The sequence below is a fragment of the Rhinolophus sinicus genome, chromosome 16, assembly GCF_057876585.1.
Source record: "Rhinolophus sinicus isolate RSI-liver-muscle chromosome 16, RSI-T2T, whole genome shotgun sequence".
Classification (NCBI taxonomy): domain Eukaryota; kingdom Metazoa; phylum Chordata; class Mammalia; order Chiroptera; family Rhinolophidae; genus Rhinolophus; species Rhinolophus sinicus.
This window is the reverse complement of record NC_142516.1, coordinates 163,332,397-163,344,760: the sequence shown is the minus strand read 5'-3', so window position 1 is coordinate 163,344,760 and position 12,364 is coordinate 163,332,397. Positions and strand designations below refer to the sequence as shown.

The 12,364-nt window shown below is 32.5% G+C and overlaps 1 protein-coding gene across 23 annotated transcripts in view; it reads right to left on the bottom strand.

Moving 5' to 3' along the window:
- RBM26 (RNA binding motif protein 26) overlaps positions 1-12,364 on the bottom strand; it is a 77,890-nt gene that overhangs the window by 26,780 nt on the left and 38,746 nt on the right. For 14 of the 23 annotated variants that reach the window (XM_019742573.3, XM_088792907.1, XM_019742564.3 and 11 more), the window contains exons 12-16: positions 11,627-11,791; positions 10,806-10,937; positions 9,522-9,593; positions 1,674-1,799; positions 1,249-1,323 (exon numbers count right to left, since the gene is read on the bottom strand). In XM_019742573.3, the coding sequence (XP_019598132.1) occupies positions 1,249-1,323; positions 1,674-1,799; positions 9,522-9,593; positions 10,806-10,937; positions 11,627-11,791 (570 nt within the window). The remainder of the gene's footprint in view (positions 1-1,248; positions 1,324-1,673; positions 1,800-9,521; positions 9,594-10,805; positions 10,938-11,626; positions 11,792-12,364) is intronic. The other 9 variants (XM_019742568.3, XM_074329421.2, XM_019742571.3 and 6 more) reach the window with 3 other exon arrangements.

Genomic DNA, 12,364 nt, shown 5'->3' with positions numbered 1-12,364 from the left:
ATAAATTACTACTGTATATATTCATAGCAAGGCTTAGATAGCAGATTGGTGATGCTAACTATCTCAATTTAAGCCTTAATCTTGGTTTACTTTGTGAATAACTACAGTATTACTATTTGGGTCTCTTGGAAGAAACTCACTTCGATCCCTGAAAAGTTGTCAATTTGAAATATTAACAATTTTACTTTCTAATCCATTTGTTTATATTACTGCCTAGAACTCCAAATGGAGTCTATAACCCAGAATGAGTAGGAGGAAGTTTTGTTTTCCCTTCATAAACTGAGGTATTAGGAAAACAGAACGTTTAACGTTGTCAAGGGATTAGTAACTGACTCGGCTTACTAAAAATGATATCCCCAACATGGATAGGAAAAAAGATAAACGAGGTAAACACAGGGTAGAAGACACCACAAAATAGTATAGGTTCTGTGGCAAGAAGGTTTCAGATTTTGGTGTAAAGCCTTTTGATTTCTCTTTATCAAGTATACCCAAATTTAAACTATAAAAGACATATATTTTAAACCAAAATGGAAAAAGTTTCTGTATTTTCAATATTTTGAAGTGTCATAACCTTTATTACCAGACATAATTAAGAACTTACACTAATTTAATGTCATAAACTGTACAAAGAAATACTACAAGCCACATAAGAATTTTTAATTCTCTAGCAGCCACTTTAAAAGGATAAAAAAGATACAGTAAAATTAATTTAATAATATAATTTATTTAACCCAATATATTAAAAACATTAACATTTCAACAAAAGTTATTGAAGTGTTTTACTTTTTTTCTTCACAGTCTCTGAAATCTGGTATGTTATACTTACAGCACATCTCAACTTGGACTAGACACATTTCAAGTCCTCAATAGTCACATGAGACTGTTACAGTAGCTACTGTATTAGACAAGCCAAGTAAAGAAAAGTACATATCTCAATATTGAGAAAAAGGTTGCATTTCACTATTATTGAACAAACATACCTGGATAAATACTCCTTATTTCCATTTCTAGTTTGATGACTATAATTCCATTTAACTACTCCAATTCCCAGTTTACCATTTAATGTATGTTCTTCAGCCCCAATATGTTATCAATTGACATATACTGTATCATTGATAATATTTTAGTTTTACTATTGTCAATTACAGTAAGTGTTTCTCAGGACTATCTATATAGTATAAGATTAAATTCACTCAAAGTTGCAACATTTATAAAAACATTTTGCCAAACCTAGCTTTAATATTTTACCTTCTGTGTTTCAATGTGCTTTTCTAAAATTTCTTGTTTCCTTTTCCTTACATCCTGTTGAAGTTTCAGTGCCTCCTAGAGAAAGGAATCAAAAATATCATTGAAATATTTACTGTTTATTTTTCCAATGAACAAAATTATTCAAGAGAACAGAAATAGGTTTAATGGCAGAAGTTTAGCAACAAAAATTAAATGCAAAGTTTCCCTATGTGAAACTTAAATATGTATGCAAGTTTCAAAGATCAGGAGAGCCTTTCATTCCAAGAAAAAAATTAGTATTTACTTCTACACTATGGAAAATAAAAGTTCAGTGGCAGCCAGCATATTCCTTTTACTTCCACTTTGTTAATAAGCATTGAAAAAACACACACATGCAGAAAAGTTTTTCCTCCATGTAAATTGTGTAAAATAATAGCTGTACTTACCTGTTTCTTTTTCTGTGCTTCATTATTATCAACTGCAGAAGTGGAAACAAGTAAGGATTTTTGTGCAGCTTTCAAAGCAGCTGGATTATACACCGTTTTTGTTAGGCCAGTAGATGTAGATAACACCTACCAATACAAATTCAATTTCATTTTAAAAAATGTATCAAGCATCCATGATTTACTAAGTCCTGTTTTCTTATAAAACTCAATGAATGTTAAAGTACTTCTGTCAAAATTTAGCACATTGAACTAAAATGTACTATATAAGTGGCATAACTAAATCACATGAGGGATAAACCATAAAAATTTTTAATGCCATATACCTATAGAAAAAAAAGCAAAAACATACAAAAACTTTAAGAAAAAAGTCATTATTATATCACTGACAAAATATTAATTGCTGAATGTATTTCCTAGCATTCTTAGTTACTAAAGCAAAAACAGTACACAGAGATGGCACAGGCGGAAGGAACTGGATGCTGGCCCTCAAACAATTTGCAATTGTCCCTCATAATAATTTGCAATTTACAATTCGGAGATGAACTTAATTGCGTTCTTTGTCCTTTCCTTTGCTACCATGTTTCCCTGAAAATAAGACCTAGCTGGACCATCAGCTCTAATGCATCTTTTTGAGCAAAAATTAATATAAGACCTGACATTATATTGTATTGTATTGTATTATGTTCAGTCTTATATTAAAATAAGACAGGGTCTTGTATTAATTTTTGCTCCAAAAGAGACATTAGAGCTGATGGTCTGACTAGGTCTTAGTTTCGGGAAACACAGTAGCTAACATTTCTTTCTCTTTTCCTTCTGCTTCAAGTGACCTTATTCTCTTAAGCCCGACTCAGGTGCAGCACAACCAGTCAAGACTTCCACAAAGCCATAATCATTTATTTCTTCTACCTAGGTCCTTTTATGAAATTCTATTCCTACAGCTATTATGTATTTAATAAAATTTGTCTTCCCCCCCGTATACACTGTAAGGGCCTTGAAACAAAAACCATGTATTTCTTCTCTTTGCACTTCTTCCAGTACCTGAATCTTGCTACTAATTTAATTATGAGACCCTGGGTAAATTCAAGTACCTTTTGGGGCCTCAGTTTGTTTATAAAATGAGGAAGTTCAACTTGATGATGTCTAATGTGCTTATTTATTAACAAACCCATGAGGACAGGGATTTTTTTTGTTTTTTGCTTGTTTCATTGCTGTATTTTCAGTGCCTAGAATAGTGCGAGGGGACATTATAAACATTTAATAAACATTTTGCACTAAATTAAACAAATGATGAGAGATCCAAGTGGCCAACCTTTTATACACAAGAGTCAAGTCAAGAAAATAAAAGTGTACAGGCTGCCTTCAAAAGCAAGTAGTTGCAGGTTCCATGGGGTGGTTGGTTACTGGTTCTTGGAAAAGAGTCTAGAGATCCCTTCAGGGAGATTTCCAAATGCTATAAAAACTTAACATGAAACCATGTATATGAACAACGTAACTTTCACAGGAACAAACACAGCTTCCAAAGTCTTAAAGGAATTCATGACCTAAAAGTTTTTAAACTACGTAAATAGAAGAGTATCCATGAGAGAAGAGCCTTACTTTCTAGATACTAACATGTAAATATCTGGGTATACCACAGAAGTAGCAATGAGACACTACTTTCTAATATTTTATTATGAAATTACGGAAAATCGCAAAGTTTAGACAACTCATCACTATTGTTAGTACTCAAGAATGGCTAGCCTCTAAATGAAATGGAACCCTAGAATACTGTAATTATACTGATTCTGTACAGCACAACTGATTTTTAAAAAATAAAGGTTTTTTACAGTACTTGATGTATACCAAAATTTCACCAATTTCCTGCAATAATGAAAATAGTCAGATATGACTAACATATGTGAATGGTATATTCAGTAAAACACAAGAGGAAACATAGATTGAGTTTGTGGTCTAACATCAGACATCATTCTCTATAATTCCAGGGAAAAATTTCTTCCTTGCTACCTTACCACACCACACAACGCCAAACTTTATCATTACATAAGGATAAGATAATAACTTTAAAGGGAGAAACACAAGATAATCTGTGGAAAGTAGTTTGAGTGTTTCATAAACTGTTCTTCATGAGGGTTCCATAACAAGTTGAAAAGTTGTGATCAAAAAAGATTTCTGTACTCAAAAATCAGTTGGAAACAATGAATATCATAACGCTATTTTCAAGTTTCAAATGTATTTTACCATAAAAGCTGTGAGAAAACCAAAAGTAAAAAAACCCATGTAATTTGTTTAATTGAGCATTTCTCCAATTTCAGTGAGTAGGGAATACTCCTTTTCAAAGTTATCTTATTAACATCAGATATCAGACTAAGGAGAGCATTTTCAAAGTAAATAAAAGTATCTGATAAGAATGACAAGACTCCTTTATTCCTAGAAATATCCCACTTCCTTGTTTTATACAGGAGCTTCTTCCTGTAAAAATAGAATATCACCTAACATTTTTCACTGAACTTAGGACATCACTAACTATGAAACACATTATCATTTTATATATCCCAACTATAGAAAAACATGCCAATTATAACAAGAAATACCAATGACTCTAAAATATATCCCAATTCCGAAGGTGTCAAGTGTGAAAATAGAATGTCTTAAAACAATGAACTATTTGATTACAAATATTACTTACTATTTGAATCTATTTAATTCCAGTTTAGAAAGCAAGACATACTGTACTTTCAAAAGATGAGGACAGAGTTGTGATAAAAGAAGAAAATCTGTTGAAAATGAAACCAGTGGAGGGAAGTAACAGACCCAACAGAAAAGATGCTGCAATTCTCAAGAACACAGTCAAAGCACAGGCAGTGGACTTTCCAAGCTACAACACCTTCTTTATTTTCCAAACAGGATTCAGTATGCGCTGTATTTTTACATACTGACCTTCTTTCTAATGACTTTATTTCATTCACTTATTAATTACAATTGTCTGTGAATTCTTTTGGATTTTTTTACACACACAATCATGTCGTCTGTAAATAAATATAGTTTTGTTTTGTCCTTTCTGATCTTTATGTCATTTATTTCATTTTCTTGCCTTATTGTACTGATTAGGCTCTATGCTACTAAAAAAAAGTAATGAGTATGGACATCCGCTCCTGTTCCTGATCTCAGGGGAAAAGCATTCAGTATTTCACCATTGAATGTTAGCTGTAGGGTTTTTTTTTTTTTGCATACATATACACTTAGCCAAAGTTAGCAAGTTTTCTATCCTTAGTTTTCACAATGTTTAATGTTACTTCACGAATATTGTTTTTTTCTACTTAGATAATCATATGGGGTTCTTCCCTCCCATCTCCTGCCCCCACTTTTTTCTGTTAATGTGGTGAATTAAAATAATTTCGAAATATTAAATCAACCTTGCATTTCTGGAATAAATCTTACCTGGTCAGGATGTATTATCTTTTTCATACCACTGAACTTTTGCTAATGCTTTGTTTAGTATTTTTGTGCCTGTGTTCATGAGATACTGGCTTGTAATTTTCCTTTCTTGTAATATACTTGTCAGGTTTGGTATTAAAGGTATGTTGAATTCATAAGATGAGTTAAAAAGTACCATATGCTTTGTAGTTAAAATGTACATCATTAATAACTCTTACTTTCCAAGACAAAAGCCAATTTCCTAACAAGATAGAGATTGTAATTCACCTTACCTTATTTCCTATGTAAAGTACTACCAGCCATAACTATTGTTTGTACTTGCAAAGACACAGAAAAACAGATTTTTCTCATGGAAGGAAACAAACTATTTTGTAAAAATTATTTACTACAAAGGAAGGTAATTTCAAATAATGTTGTCCAAGTATGATTTTTAAATAACCAATGCCCTACTAGGAATCAAATACAGAAGGAACACAAGATGCTTCACAGTCACACAGTAAGTTAGCTATAACAGGTTTCTAAAGCAGAAGTGCCATGCTTGAATGCAATAAAAAGACAGTTTCTGAGGAGTTATGTGTAGGAAGCTTATTAATATAATTACGGTAGGGTCAATTTTTATATTATCATCTTTTCAATAAATCTGAATGCTCATTTATGATAGTCTTTTAAAGCAGCACATAAATGTATTTTCTATAGCAAAACCTATTGGGAATTCTGGTGAGAACAACATGACTTTACTTAAAAGTTAGATTTATAAAATATTTTCAGGGATTAACAGTTTTATTTATTTCAGTGATACTAAGTAGTTTAAAAGAGACAGAGGGATTAAAGATCTTGCAAAGAAATATTTTAACGTCAAAGGAAAAAATGTGCAGAGTCAGTAAGCAATGTTGGCCACAATAGCTTGGTTCCCAGAAAATTCAGCATAACAAATAATTTTACATATATCATTGTTTTTCTGTAAGAAAAATAATCCTGGTAATAATCTTGATCGAGTAATCCAGGCAATAATCCTGACAGAGGCCAATGTACTTTTTAAAAATCAAAATTAGTCAATAACAGTTATTTAAAACTATCATAAATTTCCTTAGTCTTTATATTTAAAGTAGCAAAATTACACAAATACAAATTTAAAAACCAAAGAGTTATTTAAATGATTTTATAATTAAGGAAGCTAAGTGATTAAGACTTGTTCGGGATCATACAGAATGTCAGCTGCAAAACCAACAGCTTAAGTCTCTACATGATACGCAATGTTCCTTTAATTATACAATTTCCCTTTTAAAAGTTCCAAGGTACAGATGTTACCTATCATCATGCAAAGAAACCAAGATATATTTTCAGATTGCAAAAAAAAAAAGCATACTGCTAAGAAACAATAACATCCTGTATTACGTGCTTGATATACCTAAAATTGATATAAGAACATTAAATAGCAAGTGATTAATCAGTTTGCTTCTCAGAATTTTTAGAAGGGCTTCAGGGATATAATTAGGATAGTCTCAATCTTTCTTTGAAAACTAAACAGGGTGGTATACACAGATGCCACCTTTATTTTTTATAAATCTCCCTGTAGTAAGAAAAGGCACTCAAATATCATTTGATTAGCCACTCTACTCAAACAATACCTATTTAATAGCTATTGCAATATCTTAATATTTAGCAGTATTAATTAGGTTTTAAGAGTCTTCTCTCTTAGCCCTTTCACAAAAATAGAATCGTAGCACAAAGAATCACTACAGGGTTTAACTGAGTGTTATTTATAAGGGTTAAACTCAGTATTATTTATAAGGGGATAAAATTTTACATCTACCGTGTTTCCCTGAAAATAAGACCTAGCCGGAAAATCAGCTCTAATGCATCTTTTGGAGCAAAAATTAATGTAAGACCCGGTCTTATATTGTATTATATAAGACCCAGCATTATATATTATATGATGAGACCTGGTCTTATAGTAAAATAAGACAGGGTCTTATATTAATTTTTGCTCCAAAAGATGCATTCGAGCTGATTGTCCAGCTAGGTCTTATATTTGGGGAAACACGGTATTTATTTGCTTTAACAGTGATAGAGGATACTATGTAGATGAGCTTTCCCCTGCTTTCAATTAAAAACAATTTTTTAAATAATATTTGATGATGGGGATTCTTCTATTCTTCCTGAGTCTTCTCTGAACGACTGACCAGTAAGGATTCTGACGCAAAAATCACTATGGACTAGGGAGAGATACTTCCAAGAATAAGCAAAAATAAAATGCTATTCTTCAAATAGGTTCACTGAAAATGACTCAAAGTTACACAATGTAAATAATTGTTTTCCTTAAAAGATACTTTACAATATTTACCAAGTAATTTTTTTTATAAATAGCCCACTGCCATCAGTGATTTTTCATAAATTCAGTTAATGATAACTATATTAGTAAACTTATACTATCAATTCCAAATTTGTACTCCTTTTATCCTAAAGATATACAAAACATGCTAATAAAACAATAGTGAAAATTAGCAAAACATACTAGAAAAATTTTGTGAAAGCTATAATTAGTACACTTCAATTTCAGAGTCCAAATTTGACATAAACAGATCCTAAACATAATGAGGTTTCAGGCATCTCTAGAATTGTTCAGAACTACACTAAGTATTACAGACTTCATATTGACTTTTTATTCCTTAGTTACTTGTTATCAAGGAGGATAAACCTAATCAAAGTATTTTCATATTGCTAAATTTAGTAGCATAGATTAAGCGACATTTAGAGAAAGGGGTGATAACATATGGAAAAATTTGGAGGTTTCATAGAACAGGTTAAGAGAGATTTTCAGTCTTTAAAAGAATGACTAGAATTCAGTTAGGCAGAGGGAAATGCACTCCAGGAAAATCAACACCCCCCCCTCAAAAAAAAAGAGGCAGGAAATACAGAGGGACAATGAGCAGAGAACGACTCCGTAAGGAAGAAAGGAATGACTAAAGTAGAGGTAACGGAAACAGAATAATTGAGATATGATGAGCTGTGATCCAAGCTAAGTCATTTAGCTGAGGACATGAAAGTTTCTGTAAGTAACTGACATTAAAATAAGTCTGAGGGTAGGATGGTGGCAGTGTGAGCTAGAGGAGGAGGATCCAGCTGGGATACTGCATCCAGACACCAGGGACTTGAAGTGGGTAGAGAAAGAGATGTGGACTCCGAACACAAGCAAACGACTCTAAAGGCTTTTAGAACGCAGACAGGAAAATGGTGGTATCACTGCCAGAGGTGAGAGCTAGGAGGAGAAACTAATTTATGTGGAAAATAATGAATCATCTTAGGCATGTTATTATGCCTGAAGTAATGCTGAGATGACCAATGGGGAAATCTGATATACATAATGAGATTCATATTCAAATTTATAGAATTGCCAAAGGTTAACACAGTAAATAAGGAAAACAACATACTGAAGAACCAGTGAAGAGAGCAGGTCAGCTATCTTATAAGATGTTCTGTTTACCTATGAAGTCAATTTCCTATGAATCTTCTTCATAATGGAATAAGCCAAGGAATAAAAACAGGAGACTCAGATTCCAGTCCCAGCTTAGTAACTCATAGTGTATACAGGGCAACCCAAAAAACCATTTGGGCTTTACTTTCCTTTAAGGTGAGGACACAGAAATGGGAAAGATTCTCTAATTCTAATATTCTGTAATTCCACATACCTCAAGTAAGACTAAAGATCAGAGCATTCACTCATACCTAAACAGGAAAAAAAGACAAAAACCTACACAGAACTGTAAGATAGGTCCATATATGTCCTTAATTTAACCCGCATTTGCCCCCTTATTTAAAAAAAGAAATAACTAAATGTATTGTCAGGCTATACACAACAGCTGTTAGTAACAAATAAAAAACTTATATTTACATCATCTTTTCCAGTTAATAAAATACTTTTAAATAAATAATTTTATTTAATCCTCACAAAACCCCATGAGCAAGACAAATATTACCATCATCATTTACCAATGAGGAAAAAGGATCAGAAAGATTAACAGTACTGGCCAATGTCATGCAGTTAGTAAATGAAGAGCCAGAGTTCAACTCAGGTAAAATTCCTAATTCATGGCCCTTTCTGTTAGGCTGCCAGAGTTTTCAAATTAAAATGTACAATATCTCTAAAGAAAATAAATAAAAAGAAAAAACAAAAAAAAATGGAGAACATGGAAAGTACAGTGAGTGGCAAGTATTAAAATGCTGATGCAAAAAGTAAAAATAGGTAGGCAAATATTTTTCTTTTTCAGCAAATGGAAAGCAAAAAGATAGGAATAAGAGATACAGATACCATTAAGAAGCAAAAGTTGGAACTATGAAAAAAATGAAAAAATTAAGATGCCACCTGAAAACATTTATGAAGCCAAGACAAACACATCATGCTATTCTTCTTACCTTTTCAGTTGCTGAAACAGATGGCTTTGATACAAAACCCAACCTGTCCTTCACAGATAACTTAGTTACATTCTAAAAAAATTGAAATGGACAATTTCAGTGTTTCCCCAAACATATATAAGTCTGTTGGGATTTTGAACATTCTGATTCTACTAACATATATTGGCTATATAAGTATACTGATGTTATTCACAAAAACCTAGGCCATTTTCAAAGACAGAGACAGAGAGAAATGTGTGTGGAAAAACAAACAATATGCAATATTACTCAAATATGAAAAACTATGATGTAAAATAAGAAGTTTGAACCAGGTGGTTGCTAAGGTCCCTCTACTGACACAGAATCATAAATTCTTAGAATCCTATGTTGACAAATAGAAAGCTTGAACATTTTAAATTAGATTTTAGAAATTGAAATACGTTCCTGATTCTCAAGCTTAAAAATAAAAGCCATTCTTTTTTAAAGTTTGTTTCTTTTATAGCCCAATACACTGCATTTGGTGATGATTTGGAATAAAAGGATTGGTTTTTTTGTGTGTGTGTGTGGTTTTTTTTAGTAACTAATGCACCAATTTACATTTTCCATGTCTTTTACAGAATCTTAATATATACTCTTCAGGAATTATCTAGGAAGACTACTTTAATACGGTGGCATCCATTAGCTAAGTAGGATAGTATATCCTAACTGTATTTTACATGGCAAATACTGAAATATCAGGAGACAAAGGAAAGCTAACTTTCAGAGTCTGAGGGTGTAGAAATAAGAAACTGCCACTCAAGTATGGAAGGGAGTGGGACGGGAATGACAAATGGAGAAGAAAATCCGAGTCAGGAATAAGTGATGCAAAGTTCTGAGAGAGCTGCATAAGTAACTTGAAACAGCTAAAACCCAAAGCTTTCAGTTCAGGCTACTACATAATTATCTCTGGAATAGAATTCTACTTAAGTGAAAGATGATGGGAAAAATAAGATTTAGTGTACTGAACTTCTCTTTTCAGGCAGTTTTGCTGGACAATACCTCCTCCACAAAGTGAAAGAGAACTCTTTCTTATAAATAAGTATTAACTAATGAGAAGAATTTTAAGATTCAAATACTACAGAAAAAGTAGAATGTGAAAATGTTATAATAGTAACAAAAACAATTTACGGGTGAAGTTCAAATATGTATAATTATCATATTTCAGTATAAAATATATACAACTATCTATAATTCAAATCACCAAGGGAAACTAATTTACTGAGAACTTATCATGTGACAGGTACGATAATAAGACTCTTCATTTACCTGAGGAAGGTCTGCACTGGCACTCTGGGCTTCTGCTGGTTCAATAGTACTTGAGGGTACTGGACCCAACCGCTCTTTGACTGACTGCTTCACAACAGGCAAAATGGGCTGCTGAACTAAAGGCTGCATTACCTCAGAACAAGAAAAAAAAAGTTAAACAAGCTAATTAGTTCGTAACCATGGAAAGTCACCTGTTATTTTGTTACTAAACTGCCCATGCAGAGAAAGTCTTAGAAGTCCAGTTTATCATCAAAACCTAGCCGCCTTCCAAGTTCCTTCTCTCTCCCCACACCCCCACCACACTCACTTTTTTCCTTGCATATAACTTATCTAGAGAGAACAAAAATTAAAATCTACCCTTCACTATCTTTTTTTAAAACACACAGGAGAAAGTTAAATTGAGAAACAAACTACTATAAGACATCTCTACAAGCAATTAATCTAATATTAAGTATTGACTGATTCACTGATCAAAAGACAGAAAGAGGAGAGAGGGAGAGAAGAATTTCCAAGATGAATCCATAGTCTGAGTTTCTGGAATATGTATGGCTACAATATACTGAGTATCCCTTATCTACCAGGGGCTTTTCTATATGTTTGATACATATTATAATTGTCTAAACTAGAGATTAACCTCACAATAAAATGAAAGAAGAGGTTAGAGAGGTTAAGTAACTTCCTCAAGTCTATACATTTAACAGTGATTAAAGCCAGGATCTGATCTCGCGTCTACCTGACTGCACTGCCTCTGCTCTTCAACACAGTGCTTTCTAAGAGCATCCTAAGAAAAGCATTGAATTTCACACAAATCTCTCTCTTACCTTTGGAGAAGTGGTTTGTAACTGCTGGGTGCTTCCCTCTCTGTGCCAATAAACCTTAATAAAGCGATTGTTTAGCACTGCTTCTGTACTTGATATTGCTTTCTTTGCTTCTTCATATGTTGCAAATTGGATAAGGGCACCTTCAGGATCACCATTATAGGCAACCTAATTAAAATATTAAGAAGAATGAATTTCCAAATGAATCTGTTCCTTCATACAGTAAAATCCCCCAACAAATGAAATACTGGTCCATCTAAGTAAGATTCTATCTTTATACTCCCTTATATCTAAGATTATTAACCACAGCCTACTTTCACTGCAGAAGAATTGGTAACTGAGGACTGTTCAGAATGGAACAAGAACCTCCTCTCTATATGACACTTTAAATAGAGAATGTGCAATGCACAAATGTTATAAACAGGCATTCAAAATGTTTGACTTTTTACCCCCAATATTAATACTATGAGAAATAATCTCTATGTCAATGAGTGACTTGTCTAAAGTCCAGAGTCAGGAGAAAACAATACAAACTACTTTAAAAGGGGTGATCTCTAAATAAAAATTACAGAATAATCCATCTGTAAAATTTTCCAAACTTATTAATTTTCACAGAAATATTTCCAGAAGTACAAGAAAATTTCAGGGGAAAAAAAAAACCAATCACATTTTACACATAAAGAAACTGAGATTCAAAGAGTGTGATTCTGTAGATTCATATGAATAAGTAATATAATCAAG